Source organism: Corvus kubaryi, unplaced genomic scaffold (genome assembly GCF_017639235.1).
Source record: "Corvus kubaryi isolate FWS band 111438036 unplaced genomic scaffold, C.kubaryi_AGA036_p1.0 132, whole genome shotgun sequence".
Lineage (NCBI taxonomy): Eukaryota > Metazoa > Chordata > Aves > Passeriformes > Corvidae > Corvus > Corvus kubaryi.
The window spans coordinates 7,307,521-7,331,274 of record NW_024580666.1 but is presented as its reverse complement, the minus strand read 5'-3'; the positions used below and the strand labels follow the sequence as shown (position 1 = coordinate 7,331,274).

The following is a 23,754-nucleotide window of genomic DNA, read 5'->3' as shown; positions in this document are numbered from 1 at the left end:
GAAAGCTGGCAGCCACCCAAGGTATTCAAACACAGCATTGTAATTAGAAGCTACTTAGGGCACCATGAACCAAAATATATGCTAATAAAAATATCATTAACTAACTTGCAAGGAGACTCTTGTTAGGGGAGGGAATCTTTGCTAACAACAACATCATTGTTGAGCTTGTAAGTCCCTAAGTCTGTGGCAACAATTCAAAGCTAATGGGGAAAACGTGAGATAGGAGGGGAAAAAGTGACATTTGAGAAATACTGGTGTGGAGGGAAGGTGACTGTGAAGAAAAAAATAAAGAGAGTTGGTTGGATAGTACACCAACACAAAGCAACCAGGTCTACAGAGACCAGTACTTAGGCACAGAAGATAGGAGGATTTTGTGAAGTGTGCTGCCAGTTTGTTTATTTCTAGTCAAAAAAGAAAGGGAAAGAAAAAAAAAAACAACAAGGTAAAAGGATTAAGAAGCTCTCTCTCCTTTTGTAATCAAGTACAATGTGAATTTTTCACCACAAGCCACATACCCCTCTCCAGGGTCTCCTCTTAAGAAGGACGCTCAGCATTCACTCCCACCAGGGATATGACAGAAAGGCTTTCAATCCCCATTTTCTGCTGTCTTATTGTCACTCTGCAGCATTGACTCCAAGCTAGCAGTTTCCCAGAGAAAATCACAAACAGGGAAGCAAAAACTCATTAAAAAGGACAAACTCATAAACGAGGATCATGGAAGTGCCACTTCTGTTGTTTCTGTCTGCCTGCTCTACCACAGTTAAAGTTTGAGCTTCATTTTCATGGCATAAGTGAGGTTTCAGTTAAATCTCAGCCAGGGCTCTCCTGCTGTGAAGGCTCCACATCAGCACATAGACAGAGCTGGCACAGCTGGGGAAGCACAGAGCACCCCAACTCCAGAATAAGCACAAGCCTATGCCTGGCCTTGCATTTAGGAGAGCAAAGACAAACAAGGGCAATGTTGAAAGAGCAGGAAGTCCTAAACACTGCTCTCATCAGTACAGACTGACAAAACTGCCAGGCTTCAACAGTGGAACACAAAGCCTCAACAAAAATTGCGAAGAACAAGGGAAGGACAACTCTCAAAGCAGAAACAACACTCAGAAGACATTTATTAGCACACTGTGAAAACAGCAATAGGCCCAGAGGTTGGGATAGGCTGGAAATGTTGGGTCATCATTGTTGTTCAGAGGATAATGAGAAAGAATTTAACAGGGGGGAGACATTTGTTCTTGAAGAGCAGATCAGAAGGAGCAACACAAAACAAAGCAACCAAAAATCCCTGATTAAAGTAAGATATTGAGAAGCATCATGTGTTTAGCTGTAAAATGGGAATGTTCTAGGACAGAGAACGACCTGGACCAGTATGGACCTCACCTTGGGAAACTTGTCTGCCTCTGTAGCTAGAACTCAACACCAATTAACTTTGTTTACTATATCATTCCATTTTGCTAGTCCTAGTGAAGGACTGGGAATACACTTTGCAAACATAGAATAAAAAGATGGTCCCTGGACTAATTCCTGATTACTAATTAATGAAAACCCGTAACATGTCTTATCTGTAAGAGATTCTAAGCAATCTAACAGAGTTTGTGGTGTTCACTGCTCACTACTGGTTTGACACACACAACAAAAAAAAAAAGAAAGGAGATGTTTGAAAAAAGATGACTCAAAAAAATTTGAGAGGAAACATTATGGACTAGTTGGGAAGGATGGATTTTGTGTCCAAGAGTCAGAGCTCAGTCCCAGATTTCCTGCCTCAAATGAGGCATTTAGTAAATGAAAATATTACTATTCACCTATTTTTAAAGGGCTTTGAGAGTCCTTAGACTATATAGGAAATGAGATGAATACTTTTATCAAAATTTAACTAACTGAGTTTTGTGTATAAAGTGCTAAAATGGAAAGAAAAAGCGAAGAGAGCAGGGCAGTAGAGGGAAAACGGAGAGAATAAGCAAAGAAACTGAAACCATGGGAAAGAAAACTGAACTTTTGCTACCTCTTGCAATAATTAGTCAGTTATCAGCTCCAGACCATGCAGAAATGGAACAAACAAGATTCAAGGGAAGGAATTAGGCTATACTCCAAATAATGTTTTTCAAGGTCCATTTTCCCATCATAAATAACATACTGAATTGTTATGAGCCAACAGATTTCATCAGGGTCACTTTACCTCATGGTGTGCATTCTAAATAAAAGCACAAGCATTTCCTGCACTTAACAGCAAAAATCTTCTTTGCCCACAATACACATACAAGGTATGAAGAATACAGTAGGATGCATCAGGACTGACATCCCAGTTTGTATAAGCATCTCCTTTTATCCCAACCTAATGTGAGCACAGCTACATTTCCCTGTGAAGAGACACTGTGCCATTTCACAAGTCTGAAGATGTTTCAGGAGTGCACATAAGTTTTTCCATTTCTCTCAAATTTCTCAAGGCAAACATGGGCATATATTAAGAGAAACCTACAGCTCTACAGTCTATTACTGCATACTACTGCCACTGAGGCTGTTAAAAGAAAAAAAATGATCAGCCAGACTTACATACATTCAAGATGAACTAATACCCAAAAATCCATTCTGGCTTTTTTTTTTTTTTTTTTTTAAGTCAAAGGAAAAGCTGCTTGATCTGAGCAATTCACTTCAGACACTCAAAAAACATCAAGACAAAAATCCAAAGCAGTTCAGGTTGCCAGTGGTAATTTCCAAAATAATAACAGGAGACAAAAGCCATGCCCCTATTCAATGTCCCAATCCAAGGCAACCCCGGAGTCACCACCTAAGTTCAGACCACCCTCAGCCCATGGGCTGGAAGTCAAAGCCTTTCCAATGCCAATGACAGCTGCCACACACAAACCTGATGAAACCAGGGGAGAAATGGATGTTGCTGGGGCACTGCTCAAGCTGCCTTGGGGAAGGTGGCAGACAATTCACACCATGGTTTAGGGTTTTTTTTAGGTAAGTGGTATGGTCAGCCTGTCTCTGCATTCTCCCCATCCATGAAAAGGGAACCTACATGGTTGGTGCCTGCTGACCACCTGCATTGCAGAGCCTGGCAAAGATTCAGGAGGTTGATACTTACAAAGTCTTCTGAAGATGAAAGGTTTAGAAAAAGTACATCAGAGAGACCAGGATAATAAAAGCGTTCTGCAAACTGATACTCACCCGTTCCTGACCAGCTGTGTCCCAGATCAGAAATTTATGAAGCTCATTCCCACAGGGCACAGTTTTAGTCATGAAGGATGCTCTGAAAAGGAGAAAGAAAGAGAAATGTGTAACTTAACTGACACTATGAATATGTAACCTGTAGACTTTAGTGAGTTCTGCTGGATTAGACTGCATATGGGGAAAACCCCAGAACCTTGATAAAATGCCTGCAGAAGTAGAAGTCTCCCTTTTCTCAGACAGGGCATATGCTACCTATAGATGTATTTTTTAAAAGAAGGGAAAAGCCTATGAAGTTCAGAGGGCACTTTTTTCATGGATCTAGGAACACAAATGCTCCTGCCATTTACATGTGGCTTCTGCTGCTTGTTAGCTCCATCTTCTTGGCGATATGAACCCGAGAAAAAGGCAACAGACAGCATCATGTGCCACTTCTCACTTTAACATATGAGACTGGATCACCAGGGAACAGAAAAGCCACCTGCTGGAGTGCACGTGGTAAACAAATGCAAGAAAGTTGTTTTCCCTTTCAACTGGGATGAATAAGTCTTTGTAGTTTCTTTTATTTTCCATAATGTCTATGTTTTCAAAGCTTTTTCTTTTATGAAAGGTTACAAATGTACAGGCTTTTCCTATATTACAGCAGTTCATTTGAAAGCTGGTAGGACTGCCAAACTCTGGCAGATTTCTATTGTTCCCATCCTATCTGGGTACTGCTGAACCATTTTTGTTGTGGTAACATTTTTCCTGGCCCATAAAGATGCATTTGATACAATGCACTGTTGTTACAAAAGCACCAAATGACATCAAATGACATGTGACTGAACAAAACACTTCCTGAGAATGATATACCAGAGTTCTCATATACAGCCATCTGCAAATTGCTTGAATTTAACAATGCTGCATTGCTTATGAAAATACTAAGGAGGAAAAAAAAAAAAGGCAGCATTTCTTTGGTTGTTTTCAGGGTGTGTTCTCTCAGTTGTCACTCTCCTTCTCAAACCAATAAGCAACACTTCACAGCTTCCAAAACAGGAACTTTATAGATCCACAGTGGTTACTGTTGATTGCAAGGATTATATATTTTAAATAGTTGAATAACTTGGAAGAAAAAAAAACCCTTATCTGTGTAGACGAACAATATCACCTGTATGAAACTAGCCTTCACATTTTAATCTCCTAATGGAAAAAAAAATCCCTTTGGTTTTCATAATTATGATAACAGAGGAAAATTGTTTTCCAAATTGAGCTGAAGGCATTTACTTAGCAACAACAACTACTTGGGGAAAAGGGCTGCTAACAGTTTAGAAGTAAAGAAAAACCCACTCAAGTTGCCATCAATTCCTTCACTGCAAACAAGTATCCTTCAGCCAGTAATTTTATTCATGACATGCTTCCTTTCTCTTTGTCCATTTTTCCCTATCCATTACATTCAGGAATCCAAAACTGTCCTGGAACTTCTACGTGCAGCTTCCAGCTGAGACTCCTCCATGCACTGAAAGGCAGAGCTTCAGAAGGTACCATTCAACCCTCTGAACAACACAGCAACCAATACCAATCCTTCACAGACGACAGATCAGCCCTTTCCCCCCAAATTCCTCCTTTCTGTACATTCCATAGTAGCTTCCTTTCCCATAAGAGATCCATAACTTTAAAAATTTTCCAGGTCGCACTGGACTTGGAAGATTTGTCTCTAGGATACTAAAAGAAAAAAAAAAACTGAATTAGAATCTACTACAGGACTATTGGGATTCTGATGGTCTGATATATGGAAGCTTAGTATTTTTTAAAGAAGCAGTATAAATTAATCATACTTAGTTTAAATTGCATTGTCCCTATTTTAAGAAAGGACAATGTGACACATCCTAAACTTAGACAGAAGCCCATCCATATGTGGAAACAGACACTGTCCATGTTCCAGCAGAGCCTACCAGGGCACTCAACAAGGATACTTGAAGGGCTTCCCATGGTCTTCCTGCCATTACTCAGCTTCGGGATGACCTGATCATTGTGCAGATCACAGCTTCTTGGGTTGTGCAGTTTTGGTTTTTGTCTTGTCAAGAGCTTCCCACTTTGGACTGTTTTGGCTGTAGGACCTTAGGACTTAAATCACTCAAGGATCTGATTTGAAACCTCACTGACCAGTGAAAACTGAAGTGATATTATATGTGGTACTTACCCAATAGTAGGACTAATATTATGATCAAAGTGGTCCTGGACAAACCGACAAACGATGCTCGATTTCCCAACCCCAGTATCCTGAAAATCAAAGAAAGCATGACAGTGAGTCATGAAGTCATATCTAGGAGACCCTAGATGTCAATACTTCACTTGATTATTTTCAAGAATTAATATTTGACTCTTTCTTCCTGTCTTGTGGCAAGCGGGGCACATCACACATTTCAGAAGAAAAGTGAGGACATGTCCTTTTCAAACATCAGCATTGTGAGTGAATATCCCTGGCCCTCTTCCCAGGACTCCCTTCTCTCCAAGCCTTCTATTTTATTGGGTGGATTTTATATTCCTGTTGCAAGTTACTGCAGTCCATCCAGCATGGCCATTTGCTTGTACAAGCAAACCCCGTGCTTTCCAACACACGGCGCATTACCCGCAGAGTCAGAGAAACAATCTCATTCAGGCCTGCTGCAAGGCCAGCCCAAGCAAGCTTCCAAAACAGACTAATAACACCAACATTTTAGCACTCTGACAGCACTGATTTAGTGGAAATAACCTTTTCATAGCAAGATGAACAAGCCCACTTGGTGGAAACTTTGCAGAAGCTTTGGGTGGTTTTGAAAAGGTAGCAATACAAAGATTTGGATCCCCAGAGATGTGCGGCTCTCCCTGTGCATCCCATGTTAGAGGACTGCAGTGAAAGAGCATTACTTTAAACACAACACAGCTTACTTTCTACACTGCAACATGGCAGGCTGATTCCATTTGCAGGAATAGTTTGTTGGTTTTTTTCTTTTAATACACCAAATCAGTAGGGAAAAATAAGAGCAGTACAGCACTGGAATAAAATTCAAAATAACCTGAAGGGGTAGGAGAAAACTTGCAATCATGCAGAAATACTATTTTAGGCATTTAAGATACAAACAACTTCCCTAAAATGCAGCATTTTTCGGTCTGTCTGTTTTTGCCCAAAGCCTTGGATGGTAGATAGAACTCAAATTATACAGAGTATTATCAAGAAGAGGAATAACAATATCGCTAAGTCTTCTAAAGAATTGCAAAGAGCCTCCTTAGAGACAAAAAGGATGCCAGGAAATCGATCTTGACCTTTCCAAGACATTAACAATGACAGCCCAGGGTCCAATCTAACTCATTAAACAGTCAATAGAAAGTTTTCTATTAATTTCATTGAAGTGATTGCAGAACTACCAGACTGTAGTTCCATTTGTATCCACATTTTAAGATGACTAATTTACACAACACTCCTGAAAAATGCCAATACAATAGTTTGTTAACAGCACAACACACATAACTATATATTTTTTAAAAAGCAGCTTTTGCCCCCACGTAACTACACATCAAAAATAGCACTTCTGCCTCTCCTATAATCAATTTTGCGATATGTTGTCTTCTTCTTGAATAAGAAAGAAAAAGAATGTCTGTATTTACATTTCCTTTCACCACTCAGACATGAAACTATATTGTCACGCCAAAGTCTACAGACAGCACTTATTAGAAAACTATCATTTAAACTCTCATATTTAATTCAAAGCTGTCCTTAGTCAGCTTAAAAGCCATAATAAATGCTCATGCTACACAGACAGTTGTTTATCTACTCTGTTCAATCAATAGGAAAAAAAGATCAAAGAGAGGAGCAGTGTTCATAAACACCACTGTAGCCTTTGATCAATAGCAGTAACACATCCTGTTACTATTCCCAAATTTTGCTTTCATTATCAATTCCAGCTGATATTGCTCTATAATTACTACACCAGGATGGCAGAACACAGTAAAAAAAAAAAAATTTAAAAACTCCTCTGCCCTGAAATTGAGGATCTAATTCTTTTCCCAGATTTTAAATGGTGTAGAGAAACTAGAATTACCACCTACTGGTTGCGAGGAATTACACGTCCCTCTTGTGGGGACAGCATTTTTTCCACTGTGTTCGAAACTAGACATTGGTTCCGGTGACCTGATGATGCTTTAGTTTCATCTGCTTCCTCCAGCTCCCCTGACGGGTCACTCAGAACGGCAGCTGCAATTACAAGAGGAGCCTGGTCTCTGGCAGGGACGTGACATCCACAAGCATGGATTAAAGCTTAGCTCATTTTCCTGGAACCTCTTCATCTTTCAGTTCGTGGCTCTGACTAATGTTTCATGATAACGTTAAAGGACCTTTCAAAGTTTCTATTCCTTTTGCATCTCACAATGAGCACAGTTAAACTTAAGCATATGCCAGGCACACCAACAGCCCTCCAGAAGCCTAAAGGCTTTCTTACCCTTTGCTCCTGCGGTTGCTTGCACTACCAAGAGGGTTAAATATACCCCTCGAGTAACTGGAGTGAAACCAATGGGCTTGGACCACAAGCAAACCTGCTTTTAGGACAAGCACTGCTGCAGCCAGTGGCTGGTGCTTTCCAGGAGCCAGGCAATTTATTGCACCAGGGGGGTTCAGTTGAAACAAGCACTCCCAGCTTCCTCTTGTTGCCTGGAGGATGCAAACCACCATCTACCAGAGTATAATTAGAGCATAGAGGGGAAGGAAGTAAAATAGAAAAGGCTTCCCACTTAAGGCAGTGATTATCATTCCAGCATGGAATTTAAAACTACTTAGACAGTGTTCAGTCCATGTTACTGAAAATTGTACTGACGCCCATCAATCAAGACATTCACCTGCCTGAAAGCAAAGCAAATCAGAGTGTATAAACATTATACAACAACTTGAAAACAGCTAATGAGACCTTAACTTTTACTGACAACAGGGAACTATCTTTCAAGTCTCTCACAGAAGACAAGGAAAGCAGAGTTGTTGCTTCAAAGAAGTAGAAAAAGTGTTTGCTTCTCAGCAATGCATTGAAATTAAACCTCCTTGCTAAGGCTGTATAAACCTTTCCTGCAACCATCTGCTTTGTACCTTACTATATGGTCTTGCTCTACATAAAGCCATTTTTCTAACATCTGATGGGGATGATCTGCCTTGTTTTGTTCTTTTTTTTAAAGGATTATAGAAGATTTTTCAAGCCGCATGGCTGGGTAACATTCAGGCATACAGAAATTTATTTTTCCAGTTCTCAGAGTTCTGCTATTACACCCTCTAATCTTTTTTTCTGTTTTGTTTTACTTGATGTTGGTGTACATGTAACATCAAACATACATGAAGATATAACATCTTGGCTTATGCAAAAGGTCATGGCAGCACCGAGCAAAGTGGATTGAACAAGTTTCAGAAACTGAGAACATGCCCTCAGGAGTTATGTTGACACTTGAAGGAACAGATCCTGCAATTCTTCAGAAAAATCCTCATTCACAGGAAACCCAAGGGCTTCAGCACTATACTCATTGACTCGTCACGATAAAGAGCATACCAACCCAGGAAAGAAGGGGCAAGAAATTAATAAATAGAAAATAATTATTGTGAATCAAGGTTTTCACAAGTCACTTAAGGAACCAACTACATATTTTGCTTTTCTCCTTTTCATAAGCCTCCTAGCACACTTACAAAATATCAGTTACAAACCACATTGTAGCAAGATAAGCAAAGTGGGTGGTGTGGGGAGGAAGGAAAGAGGCAGAAATGTAATTCACAATAAGTGAGGCACAATTAATTAGTTCACCAGAGTAAGTAGCTACAACTTCAGAATCTCCCCTGGTCAGCAAAATGGATTTAAAAATCTGAAACTGTATCAGATGTTTCTGAAAAAGAGAAGGAACCAATGCAAGCATGACTAATTCTAGATTTTTACCCTTTAACCCCAGAAAATACATTCTCTGTTCTTTCAAAATCCCTTACCAGCAGACTTAGGTGTGAGGAATTTAAGAGCACCAGAACGGAGACCAGAATGCCACAGAAAACAGGGTTTCCACCCACACTCCTGCTCCCGGGGAACCACCCCACTTGGCTCTCCTCAGCTCTCATTACCGTAAAGGAGATGAGACTGTATTTCAAGCTAGCAGCATTACGGGATGCTGGCAACTCATTTGCAGGCAAACAACAACTGAGCTGCTGATTTCTTCTGGCTGATTTGCAGCAGCTTACAGGGGATAAAAAAATAAAGCAGAAAAAAATAGTTTAATATGAGCAATATATTAAAAAAGAAAACCATTTTCCCGTTACAAATAGGCATTTGGTATATTCCTCTGTCTATTGTTCCAAACACATTTATCCCAGCAGAAAAAGCTAATGCAGAAAAATTTAGTTCTTTAATTTAAATCTGGATGTCTCATTTACATCTTTGCACATAGGGCCTAGTCCTCCAAGCACTTTTCCAAATTGGAGGCATCTATAGTACCCTGTAAACACATCCCTGATTAGGCTGTTAGTGTTAAGCCTTGATATTATAATAGCTTTTAATACATTCAGGGTCAAGCCCTACTGTGCTGAGTAAATTAATCTCTTAATGTCTTTTTTTTTTTACATCTAAAATGGAATGAATGTTGAATTCACAAAAAAATCCACACATATCATGACTGGTGACTAAACAGCAGCCCTGTAATTATGCACACTGCTGCAAGAGCTTTTTTAGTCTTGACTATGCAGAGTCTTTTTGTGCTATGTTAACACACAGGGCTTCCCAAGTATGCGTAAAACTAGATAAACCATATAAAAATCCTTTTACGACTCTAGGATTTTGAAAATACAAACCAAACAAGAACACTAGGCAGCACTTCACATGAGGAAATGGCACCGTAAGAATGAACATACTGAAGAAACTGCCCTCTGTCCCTTCCAGTTGCAAAGTAAGGAAAAAAAAGAAAAAAATAACATCTGGCTTGTAACCACCACAGATCTCATGACTAACTTCCCATTTCAGCTTTAAAGGAAGGTTGAGATACACCACAAAAATCTGCATTAAGAAGCAATGGAGAACTGACCTCTATATAAATAGGGATCCCACACACAGCTCCTTCGGAAGGAAGCTTTCTCAACAGCTTGGACAAAGCCAGGATTCAATCAAATTTACAGTCTGAATTTGTAAAAATGTTTAAAAATTAAAAATGTCTGTCCCTTCAAAACATTTCTCACAATAACTAAGAGTCACTGAGACATGAGCTACAGACAGGTCTCATTAAATCTGACAGGGTTTAACATGAGTTAGTATTACAGATCGGAAGAAGAATGAGCCCTAGCAACCTGGAGGGTATTAATACTAAGTGCTCAAAAATCCCCAGGCAAAGAAGATGTTATTTCAATAATAATATGAGAAACATTCGGACCTGACAAATCTTTATCCTTTCCCATAAGCCAGAAACTGATTCCACAGCTCATGCGGCTTCCATCAAATTCAGCAGGACTTCCCTGCATCTCACAGCAGGAATGCATCTGCTCCTCAGAGCCCATTTGTGTCAGGCTCCCCAAAAGCTGACCTACCAACCACCCTTGATGAAACATACAGAACGTCGGGGTGCAGTCAAAAAGCTGTCCCACTATCCTGGAAGATGATCTGCTCAGAGAGGATGCTGGCTGCTCCTCGTTGTTAAGAGAAGCAACAATTCCTGGCTCCCTGTTACACATTCACACCACCAGACACTCTTGGCTGATTCATTCCTAACTGAGAAATAACAGAGGAGCCAGTTTATGCTCAAGATTTCCCAAGTTAAATTCCACTTTTTGTTCTACTCATTTGATTCCTGCCAGTGCTAGTGCAGAGGGGAAGGAGAGGTCCTTGTCTTGCTCAAGTAGAGCTTTCACTGTTGAAGAATTAAAGATGTACAGTTGAAAACACCTGACTTGGTATGAAATTACAAAAAATGAGAAAACTGTCCTTTATTATCAGTGCATTTGATATTTTATATACCAAAAAAAGGCACTGAAAACCTTTGCAACTGGCCAGGCAAACCTGAGGTAGAAAGACGGAGTTTAAACTTTAGGGGAAGAAAAATAATCAATGAGTCACAAAAAAAATACAAATGCAGAGAGACCATTCATTCCAGTAGCTCTGTAAAGTGCAGCTGGTTTTGACTTGGCAGATCACCTTCTGCACATTTAAACAGCTCTTCTTTCCACTGTCAGAATTGGCCACGCTTTTGTTTTTGATTTACGGTTGAATCACCCTGGCCCATTCCCATTACCCTCAGCAGGACTTTGATGGAATCTGAAAATTCACAGCAGTGTAATCGCATCTCGAAACTGCTAAATGGTTTGCATTTCATTAGCTATCATCAAACAAATTGCAAGGCCTGCACTGTAAAGTATAGCTGGGCTTTAGCAGTAATGTAAGCACAGCTCTGGTCAAGCCTGGTGTCTAGGAGGAATGTCACTCCTCAGGAAAGGTCTGGCATGCAGCACTGAGATATCCAACCTGCATCTTGAATGCTTTCAGGGTTGCCAGCTCTTAACCCAAAGGCATGTGACATGGTGAGGCTGAGTACGGATTACGGCTGTCTTTTAAATTCCAGTGGAGGTAAAAAAGCAACAAGCTGAAAAATAAATTAAAGCTTGGCAATTTCTAGCCTGCTTTAGTCCTCTATGCCTGCCTTTAACATTTTAATCATTACTCAGATGATCAAATGCAGGTAGCATTGCAATACTTTCCATGTCTTACTAATCCAGTTACAGCTGCTCTGGAAGGCTGTGACAGGCAGCTTGAAACACATCTGAAACTGCCTTTGGACTTTTATCAACTGTACGAACATACAAGGAAGAGTTATGCACAACAGATTCCTGACTGCACTTTCCAAGGGCAGTATTTTAATCCAAGAATTACTCTACCCAATGAACTTTTTGCTAACCTTAAACACATCCTCACCCCTCCCTGTGTTTGGGTATCACTTTCAGTTGTCTGAAAACATTGCTGTAAGGAGAAATACTTTGCAGGAGACTGAGGTTCAGAGACACCCCTGGGACTGAACTGCATCTGCCAAGTGTCAGGCTTGTCCCAGGGAAAGTGAAGCCATGCACTGCGGAGCGGCGTCTAGGAAGAAGTGCAAAAAGCTTCTCACCTTTCTTCAGTTTTTCCATCTGCAAGATGTATCAAGTGAGCAAAGCTATCACTGCATAATTGCACAGATGAAAATACAAGAGCAGCTCTTAGACTCACACACTGGCTCTCAGCTGCTTCACCAACACAAAACTGCCCGAGGCTTCAGCCTGAACCGAAGGGATGCAGGTACAGCTGCTCTGAAGCCTCACTTCTGCAGTCAAAATACAGGCATCTCATTCAGGTCACTAATGATTTCTGTAAATTCCAATTTTATGGCATTATACCACCAGTGACCTTCAAGGAATTTCTGCAAAGATCTGGGGGAATACTCATCTGCAAAGTAAATTTTTGAAAGGGAAGAACTAGGACCAGAGTTGGCCCCCAGAAGGGTAATTTTGCTATCATGCACTTTCTGGAGTGAAGGGTACTTGCCAAATAAACAACACCACTAGTATTGAACATTGGAACCCAGTCGCCCACGATCCCAGCACAAACACATGGACCTCACTGCAACTCTATTTCGAGAGGGAGGATGGCCAGCACTGGCCTCCTCTGGTGGGTTTATCCTGGCTGGATTCTGCAGTGTCTCACTTCAGTAGGAACCACCACAGCTCTTTTGGTCCCTGTGTGAACTTTACAAGAACATCCCTATTTGCACTTCCCTTTGTTGCATTCCCTTATTTAAACTCATGGTAGCAAAGGTATCTTTTAAGTCAGTTGGTATATTGCTCCCACTAAGTTAGGATGACCTATGCTAACTCCCACACAGTAAAAAACCCCACGCATCATTTCTAATTGCTTTCAGGCCAACACTGCTGTTGCAGAGCACAAATTAGCTACAGAATCAAGACTTTTTCCTCTGGAGCACATTAGAATTATATTAATTCCCTCTACACTTAAAAGTGCAGCACTTGTTCTACCCACAATCAGGTCAGTCCTGTTGTATCAGAATGCAATCCTTCCTCCTAGTGCTGCAAGAACTGCATTTGGCACAGGAATTCTTGGCTCGATTGTTCTCAGATCACTAGCTGTTATATGAAAATAGTTATTTGATTTTACCTTGTAACAGCATTATGGGGATGGAAACCAGTGATAATTGTAAAGCATTCAGGCAGTACAGTAACAAAGAGCTATTTAAGTGGTTTAAGATAGTCGAGCGCTGAGTTTGTTTGGTATTTAGATGCGTCTTCAATACCTCCTGTATACTTCTACTGGCTGTTTTAAAACAGGAAAACATTTACCAGTCAGGGCTTAATGTATCTGGCTCCCTGTGGTGGGCTGCTGCTGCCTGGAAACCAGGTGCCCACCAAAGCCATCCTATCACTCCCCTCCTCAGCTGGGCAGGGGAGAAAAAATATAACAAAAAACCTGTGGGTTGAAATAAGGACAGGGAGAGATCACTCACCAACTACTGCCATGGGCAAAATAGACTTGAAATGGGGAAATTAATTTAATTTATTGCCAATCAAATCAAAGTAGGATAACGAAAAATAAAAATTAAAACACCTTCCCCACCCCTCCCTTCTTCCTGAGCTTAACTTTACTCCAAATTTCTCTACCTGCTCCCCACCAGAGCATTGTCTCTGCCTCTCACTCCTCCTCAGGGGAAGGACTCCTCACATCCTTCCTCTGCTCCAACCTGAGTCCTTCCTGTGTGGTGCAGTTCTTCACAAACTGTTCCAGCATGGTCTCTTCCCATGGGGTGCAGTTCTTCAGGCACAGACAGCTCCAGTGTGGGTCCCCCATGGAGCCGCAAGTCAGGCCAGCAAAGTCGTTCCAGTGTGGGCTCCTCTCTTCATGGGTCCACAGGTCCTGGCAGGAGCCTGCTCCTGCATGGATTTTCCATGGGGCCACAGTTTCCCTCAGGCATCCACCTTTTCCAGCATGGTCCCCTCCACAGGCTGCAGGAGGATCTCTGCTCCATCATGGACCTCCATGGGCTGCAGGGGCACAGCTGCCTCACCATGGGCTGCACCCAGGCTGCAGGGGAGTCTCTGCACTGATGCCTGGAGTACCCCGTCCCTCTCCTTCTCCACTGATCCTGGAGTCTGCAGAGCTCTTTCTCTGACATATTCTTACTCTTCCCTCTGGCTGCAATCCACTCATGCAGTAGTTTTTTCTGTTTCTTAGCCACTACCACCATCAGTGATGGACTTGGCCTTGGCCAGTATTAGGTCCATCCTGGAGCCAGCTGGCATTGGCTCCGTAGGACACCTGGGAAGCTTCTGGCAGCTTCTCACAGGAGCCACCCCTGCAGCCCCCCACTACCAAAACCTTGCCATGGAAACCTAATACACCTCTGAATGCAAAACATCATCTGATCCCTTCTCTTGGTTTGTTTTCCTTCAGTCCACATCCATTAGCAAAACATATACAGTGACCGACCACCTGCTTCACCCCAAAGCTGAAGGGAGTCTACAGCCCTGGCCACTTCTGTTCCCAACCAGTCCCCAAAGCCAAATGCCTGCTGCCTTACCAGGTTTGGTGCCCTTAGCAGTGTGATTATTCAGCGTGTGGTTTCCTTCCACATACATCCTGCACACATCCTCCTGTAGAATTAAATTCAGGCCTGCAAAGCTGCTCCAGCATCTGCCATGCCTGGAGCCAGAGAATGCAGTCCTACTGGTCCTGGTGATTTGTAGGCTTCTTTGGAGTTATCAAGTTTCTTCAGAGTCACAGGTCCCCTTCACCAGATCCCAGCCCAGTTATCTCTCAGGGACAACAAAAACCCCTAATGCCCAAGTTGCAAATACACTTTTTAAAATATTTTGCTACATCCTTTTCTCTCTTATAGACAAAACAGAGTATTTCCATCCCTCTCTCACTCCCAGACTGCAATACTAGTTACAATCTCTTCAACTATCTACTGTTACCAAAGACATACCCAAAGATCCCAAGCAACACCAAACTGTAAAGTACAAAAGCAAGCACTGATAGCCAAAAGCACTTTATCATCCTACCAAAGCGATGTGCCTGGCCAGAGATAAGACAGACTGAAGAGCAGCTAATGTCTTTATTGTAGCTAATGCTAGCACAAAATTCACTTTGCCAGAGACATTGATATATTAATGTGTGTAATATTATATAAAACCGAAGACTTTCCTAGAGTGTTTCCAAGATAATTGGCATTATTCTGCTATCACCACTAGGGCTCCAATCCCAAGCTCTTTATGCTGGGTTGATGGCATGGAGAATTGTAGCTGCAGCCTGAAGAATCACAGAATCATAGAAAGGGACCGCAAAAATCATCTACTTCCCAGCCACCTACCATGGGCAGGGACATCTTTCAACAGACCAGGTTGCTCAGAGCTCCGTCCAGCCTGGCCTTGCACACTTCCAGGGATGGGGCATCCACAGCACTGGGCAACCTGTTCCAGTGCCTCACCACCCTCAGAGTGAAAAACTTCCTCCTGATATCTAATACAAACCTACTATCTTTTTGTTTGAATCCATTCATCTTTGTCCTGCCACAACATGCCCTTGTAAAATGCCCACTCCATCTTTCTTGTAGGCTCCCTTCAGGTACTGGAAGGCTTCAATTAGGTCACCCTGAAGCCTTCTCTTGGCTGAACAATTCCAGTTGTCTCAGCCTTTTGTTGTATGAGAGGTGTTCCATCCCTCTAATCATCTTGGTGGCCTCCTCTGGACTTGTTCCAGCAGATCTGTGTCCTTCCTGTGCTGGGGCTCCCAGAGCTGGATGCAGCACTGCAGGTGGGGTCTCACCAGAGCAGAGTAGAGGGGCAGAATCACCTCCCTCGCCCTGCTGCCCACCCTGCTTTGGATGCAGTCCAGGATGTGTTTGGCTTTCTGGGCTGCAAGTGCACATTGACAGCTCATGTCCAGCCTCTCATCCAGCAGAATCCTCAGGTCCTTCTCAGCAGGGCTGCTCTTGATCTGTTCATGCCCCAGCCTGGAGTGATATTCATTGCCCCAGCAAAGCGTTCCATGTGTCTGCTGCACATTTACTCTTCCAGGACTTACAAACTGTGCTGCTCCTCCACAACCTGCCAACTCCTTTGTCTATGAAGCTGGCACAGGAATACAAAGTGATCTTTATTTATGAGACAAGGGGCTGTGGAGGGAAAAGGACAACAGAACTATTCTTCAGAAATAAAATTAATGCTGCAGCCAACCTACCTCTGCTTTGCAATTTTTAGAGCTCACCTACTCTGGTAAAAAAAAACAACCAACCAACCAAAAGCCAACCCAAAACCCAAATCCATATTCTAATTCCAGTATTTATGCTTAATCACTGCATCTTATCATACAAAGTGCAAGCTAACCACAGTGCTACACCACCATGAGCAACATGGACAGCAAAGATAACAGCATTTGATTGTTGCTAATATTATTTAGAAACTGCTTCCCCACATCAAATTTCCAGCTAACTCTCTGTGTCTTTTCTTACGCCCTTCCTTCCTCTTTGCACACAAGTTATCAAATTCAGAACAGCAGCTGAACTGCCAAGAGAAATGGAGGATTTTAAATTGAAATCAAAGAGCAGAATCTCAATCAATTTCTTATGCCCTTGACAGCATGCAGTACGGGCGGCTGCAGAGAGAGAATTGCTTAGCCTGGTGAAAAGGAAGAAGGAACCTGAAGTTTATTTGCATTCCTTCATCTCAAATGGTGGCTTTTGGGGGCACTGGCTATTCACTTAAGAAGCTTGACTCCATGTTTTGAACTGCCTCTACAGTTTCAAGTAGGAGCATGATCTCTATAAAAACCAGCTGCAAATAAGTTGGTATCAATCTGGCTGGCTAATAAGATGAGAGGATGAAAGGAGAAAGAAGAAGAGCACCTTTGAAGGGTCACAGACACAAATCTCCTTTGGACTAGCAGCACATGCCAAGGAATGAGCAAAAATCCACGGGATTGCACGGGATTCAACAGGGGACCCAGCAATACGAAGCCCGAGGGTACCCTTAATGAGACTTGCTTATGCTTCACACTGCAGTGAAGCAGCTTTTGAGCACAACAGTGTGGTCACAAGCTGTGTAGAAGCAGTCCAGCCTTTGGGGGGCCTCACTGTCAAACAAGGCACTGGCTTATAAAGTCACAGAAAACAACTCTGCGTCAATAAAACTGACTCAAGACTGAACCCGTGGCAAGAAACAAGACCCCTCGCACTACCTGACACAGCTGCCCACCAAAGAAAGCTCCATCACAAAACCAAACACCATCAAACCCTTCTGCAAGGGCCGGGCTGTGCTGCAATGCGAGGCAGGGCATTTAAGTGGGCAATAGCACCACCTGGTGACTCCTGGGACTACGGGAGGAGGGAACCGGGTCCACTTGGCCATGCTGAGAGGGGAGCAGAGGAGAAAGGGCCACTGAGTGAATTCCTCACGTGAGTTGGGAGTCAAAAGCCTGGGTAAGGAGGGAAAGAGGACAGCATAATGAAGTTCCAAGAACTAGAAAGGTGAGACAGACAGAGACAGAAAGAAGAGTGCCTGAGCACCTTCCCTTGGAATTCCAGGTATCTCCCACTGCTGGTACCACCTTGCGGAGCCCAGTGTGGCAATGGGTACTGTATGGCAAAGGCAGCTTCAAAGGAATGCCCCTATCGCACAATTAATTTATTGTATTAATGAACAAAGAAAGGAAAAAACCCACAAAACCCCACCCAAACCTGCACACTATCAAAAATGTTGTATGCCACAGAGCGGAAATTTTTGGGTTAATTTTTAGGAGACCTATAGCTATGGGATTTTATGGAGTCACTATCATCCAAACAAGAACTGTACCTCTAATTGCCTTTTACTGACCACTGGATCATAGGATCCTCCTGACCACGGTATAACACGGACCAGCAGATAAACCCACGAAACCCACCCTGACAGGTGCTCTGCAAGTGGTAAGAAAGCGTGTTACAGAATCACAGAATGGTTTGGGATGAAAGGAACCTCAGAAATCATCTAGTTCCATCCCCCTTGCCATGGACAGGGACACCTTCCACTAGATCAAGTTTCTCAAAGTCCCGTCCAACCTGGTCCTGAACGCTTCCAGGGATGGGGCATTCCCAGCTTCCCTCGGGGACTGCACACCCGCACTCCATGGCATGCTCTCCTACCACCCCAGCTCACCCTAATGACATCTCCCTGCTGCCAGTTTGCTGATTTCCCATCTGAGCTCCACCACACACACTTAAGCATGACCTCTCCAATGTTCACCACTTCATTTTTCAGGTGAGGATGAAAAATGGGCCCTGGTTTACCACAGGAACATTCCTGCTGGTGGTGTCACAGATGGGTCACAGTCTCCCCATCAATGAAGTAGGAACTAAAAGCCAACTTCCCAGATCTCTCCAGCAAGTCAAACCTCGACTGGGAGGAGCTAAATAAAGCTGAAGTAAAAATAAATTAAAACTGCAAGTCCAGCTTTAATGCCTATGCAATTTTATTAATAGTAATGCCTGGATTTTGGCAATTCCAATTGTCAGAGTTCATTTTCTAGACAAATTTGGGAGACTTTTTAACATCTCCATGATGTCATCCCTTTCCTACCCACTCTGTCTCAAAATACACTTGCAGTCACAAAAATCCACTCGATGTACTACTCCTCCCGCAGAGAAATTCCTATTTAAAGATACAGTAAAAATGTGTGAATAGTATCAACTTAGAAATCCTCATAATTGTCTCTGAACTTGAAAAATTAGGTAAGGGAAGTAACACACAAGTCACTGTACCTCGAATTGTCAGTGATAACGAGTATTGACTGCAGGGGTTTTATCTCTGTTGGCCACATGCACACATACCAGCAGAACAATTTGGTTAAATATCCTTCATCACTATTGTGCAATGCAGTGATCAGAGAAACTAAATTTAGTTTTCAGACTAGATGCATAAATAACCTGAGGTTTTCATAGTTAAGTAAACACATTAGGCAACAGCATCCTGTCAAATGTTGTTTTCAAGTACAATTTGCCAGCAAAAAAATGGGATAAACAATTCTGTGTAGCTCTTTCCAAACCAAGTTCTTTTCCTAAGTGAACCTTCCCCACACACATTGTAGCAGATGAAACTTTCAAAATACCAGTATGATGAGGAGAAAATCTTTGACTTGAATTGCTATTTGGCACAAGTTTCTGTTCATACTCCAACACCCTACCTCTTTAATTGTCAAATCCTATCATTAGGGGCCATAATTTAGAAATACAGGCTTGTTAGTGCCACCTAGTAAACATGAAAACAAAGTAATTTATATTCCTGTCCCAACATAGAAGATATTGAACATCTTCCAGCCAATGAAACTGCTAATCCAATCCAAACACTGTAATTTCATATTGCAGATTGCCTACAAGTACCAACAGTCTTTTTCTTTTATTAAATGACAGCAGTGGCTCTTACAGAAGCAACAATATGCCCATCAACCACAGCATCTGATGAAATGGCTCTTGTGTTCAGCTTACTATTTCACTAGTATAAAAACTGTCCAGCAATTGCCTGGAAAAATTGTAAAAAGGCTCAATTACCTTCAGATTTGTCCATTCAGGCTCAATAAGCCCTATTCAATTCAATGTTCAGACATACTCCTCCCAATTTGTAACTATCCCACCTGCATACCAGAGAGGAAGAAAAAAGCCACATAAATTATGAGTTCCACCTGAAACACCAGCCGAAAACATCAGGCATGGAGACAAGAAAGCCCAATCCCTTGTCCCTTGCAGCAACAGAGAGGAAGAAGGCAGTTTCAGGGGGCAGCTATAAAAACTAACATTTCCTCTAACAAACAGGAACCAGCCTCATGGCCACAGATCTTTGCTCCAAATTAGCAGAACCCTGGTACTGGGTATGTCACCTACCAACAACTAGAAGCTAGTAACTCTTCCTCTGGTCTCTACTGGCCAAAGGCAGCCAGACACCATCAGCCTTGAGCGGGTCAGGAAACACCTCAAGTGTGGGACAGCAACTGAACTAAAGAGTTCATACACGGATTTATTGCCGGAAACTCTGCCTCTGCTTATCAGCTCCTTTTAGCTGATACAACAACCTGTAAAATCAGCAGCCTCTGGTGACAATCTAAGGTGTGAGTTGCTCTCCTTCATCAGCAGCCTGAAGGCTGCCCAGCTGCTAATGGCACCCTCTTCACGCAAGCTGCTCTTACCATTTGCCAGCCTTTGGAAAACCACCTCCATCAGCCTTCCAGACACACTGAAACACATCTTCTCCAGGGGGTATGAGGGGAAGGGGACAAGTTGAGAGTTTCTGAAATTTGCCATTACTTTTTATTTAAAATTAACTGCAAATTACATATAGATACTATGCATCCGTGAGGACATTAAGAGGTGACATGAAGGAGAGGTCTAAAATCTTTGAAACTGGGGGTTTCCATTTCCTGAATTTATGTGCAGGACTGCGAATGGACAATAAGAAGTTTGCCTAAACCTAAATCTGTGTTAAGAAATGTTTCACCCAACTGTTAGGTTTAATTAACCTCCATTAGTAGTGATTTCATATTCATTTCAACTCTTGCCTGGATGTAAAGTTTTCCCCAAGACAGCAAACATCACACTTACTTTAAACAGCATCACATGAACACCCACCTGGTCCTTTCCCCTCTATCAGTCATGCAAGTAAACAGAAGAGGTAACAGCAAGCACGGTATACTAAAACCCAGGGCTAAGTTTTTTATCTGTGGATTTACTGTGTGCTGCTGTGAAGTTACTGAACGTAAAGCTATCTGCACCAAACAGGCTCCTAAATGGGAGAAATTATCAGCACAAGGCTGTAGCCCTTAAGCAGGTGACTTCTTGAATGTGTTCACCTCCCATTGATTTCATCAGGAATGAAACACAGCAATTTCTAAAAGCTGCTAGTGATGCCTTAGGTTTTAACTTTTATATTTTTCAAATCCTGTACTGCTTAGTGTGTAACTCTGAAGTTTCTTGTAGCCTGTTAACTTCTGCTCTCTTGTGTTAGGTAGACATAACAAAGCCTCTCCGGGCCTGCTCTTCGAGGACACCCAGACCGTCCTAGGCCCAAAAAGTATAAACCAAAAGCCTTTGAGAGGGGGTCAAGATGAGGGGAATTACATCATTAAACTGAAGCTTTAATTGGAGAATTAACCCTGATATGCAAATGAACCAAACCTATAAAAGTGTGAAGAACTTGTGACCGGTCATCCATCTTGGGGTCCATCTGGGCAATAGCCTCTGGCCCCAGGAGGTACCTTTGAAGGCCTTTCAAATAAATACCTACTTGTATTCCCTTATTCTTGTCTAGTCTCTGTTTCTAGGAGGCCTCTCAAGGTATCAGCAGCACTAGTGCCATGAAATTCAAATTTTTAGGGAAAAGCCCTTAAGCAAAACCAAGTTTTGTTGCTCTTATTGTTAAGGCACCTGCTTCTCTCCATCACAAAAATAACTTGGAAATCAGTATCTAACTTACAACTGACTTGAAGAAGGAAGTTTTTATTCACCTGGCCGATTTTTTTCACCATCACTCAGAATTTGGAAACCAGAAATGTTCAAAAGTGTATGGACTTTGCAAATCTCAACTGAAAATACTCCAGGAACATTTCAAATGGAATGTTAAACCATGCAATTTAGTATATTGTCCTCCTTCTCAGAGGACAAAGGGGTAGAAGAAGAGTACATTTTATCTTTTCCTCCAAAGTAGGAAAAGACTGAGCCACACAGAAGGTACTGAGGAGCCACCCTCAGGACAGACTGTCTGGATACTAAACACATTTCCAGCGTCACAGCCTGAGTGTTTGGGACTACATGGAACTGACTCCGAAGTTCCCCCAGATCTCAGACATGGCAGAACAACAGGCACAGGGATTGAGGAAGGCATCTCAATTGGCCAATGGAATCCTACCAGAGCTTTCCTTTGTCACATCTGTGACAGTGTTCTTGACTAGTTGAGAGAGACAGCTTAATTTAAAGCAATGCAAGTAACAATTCTGCAGGCTCCACTGGCCAAAAGTGTTTTGAAACACAAATGAAACAGCACTAAGACAAAGTCAGGGCTTCAAAATAATTAAAAAGGAAACTGAAGGCTAAAACTGAGGGAGAAGTGGCAGGGTTTTTTCACCCAATGTTACTATTTCTACTACCCTTTGTTGGTTTGCTCTGTCCAGCTTTCTATTATCCTCAGCTTCTCTTTCCCTTGCTCCTCACTTTACTCCTCTGTGTTCCTCATTCCCTCTCATCAGTCCCCCCACAATACTCCCTGATGTTCTCCCTCAGTGTCAGTTTCAATACTCCACCTCCTCCTCCTTTAGTCTCTGTCTTTATCTGTTCTGTTCCTCCAAATCTCCTCGATGCCAACTTCTACACCCCTTTTTCTACTTGTCTGCACATCCTCACAAGTGTTCAAGGCCCTGAGCAATGCTGCCTACAGGAAGGTGTCCCTGCCCACAGCAGCAGGACTGCAATGAGATGATCTTTAAGGTCCCTTCCAACCCAAACCATTCTTTGGTGATAAACTATTCCTGAAGAACTTCTAAGGCTGCAGGGCTACCACTCTCCTTCTGACAATCTTTTTAAATTTGGATTTAGGGTGTCAAAGGCTTGCTTTCTCTCTTTATCCGCATCAGCCTACGGGAGAAGGCAAACCCAGCCACAAAACTGAGGTAGAACTGAGCTACTCTATCCGATTTTAATGTCAAATGATGGGAATCAATCATGAGCTGTGTTATCTAAATACTTAATTTACTTAAACATTTTATCTTACTCTCCACACAGCAGTGCATTCAGCTGTGCATTAGAGCAAATGCTGGGCTTTAAGCACGGAATTCAATTTAGCCCACTCAGGAAAGGCTGAAGGATGTACCCTGATACTCTGCTGAAGAGGGATTACCCTAATGCTTAGAATCAAACATATGCCTAAGGATGCTACTCAGATTAGGGTTTCAGTAACATAATCTCAAATCAAATTTATGTTATCTGGTTTTATCCAACTGCCATTTTTGTCACATAAAACATGCTCCTACTGTCTGTCTAATGCCCTGGCATGCATTTATTCTTTTCAAGCACACTCTGCAGGAAAAAAAATAAACAAAAATATCCAAGGCAGAAAAAAATAAACATCAAAGGACAGAGCAATTGATTCTGAAGACTATTCACATAAACCACACTCTGCTGCTGGACTCACAATACTTGAATAGAAGGTTTAATTCCCTCACTGACATTTAAGCAAACCAAGACAAAAATGAAGTTCAACTTTCCTTGGATTTTCCACAAGAGCAGTAACATCCAAGAAAGAAAACTGCTGGTGTAAGGGATAATGTAGCAAAAACCCCCATGTTTGTAGCAAACTCACAAAATTAATATCCTAAAAGCAAGCTTGTCTGCACAGTATTGAAAAGGCTGAAGTCCACATGGACTATGCACCATGAACGACTTCTGGCCTAAAAGTGGTTGGAGGCTTCCTGTTCATATCAGCTTTAACAAGGTATATTCCAAGTGTTGATATTATTATTCTTAAAATAGGTACTTAAATACTTATATTTAGTATGCAAAGGAAAAGGGGAAAAAAAAGACAGA

At 42.1% G+C, this 23,754-nt stretch overlaps 1 protein-coding gene across 1 annotated transcript in view; it reads right to left on the bottom strand.

Moving 5' to 3' along the window:
* Nucleotides 1-23,754, bottom strand: part of RAB31 (RAB31, member RAS oncogene family) — a 66,732-nt gene that overhangs the window by 34,360 nt on the left and 8,618 nt on the right. The window contains exons 2-3 of the mRNA XM_042031519.1: nt 5,348-5,427; nt 3,169-3,250 (exon numbers count right to left, since the gene is read on the bottom strand). Of these exons, the coding sequence (XP_041887453.1) occupies nt 3,169-3,250; nt 5,348-5,427 (162 nt within the window). The remainder of the gene's footprint in view (nt 1-3,168; nt 3,251-5,347; nt 5,428-23,754) is intronic.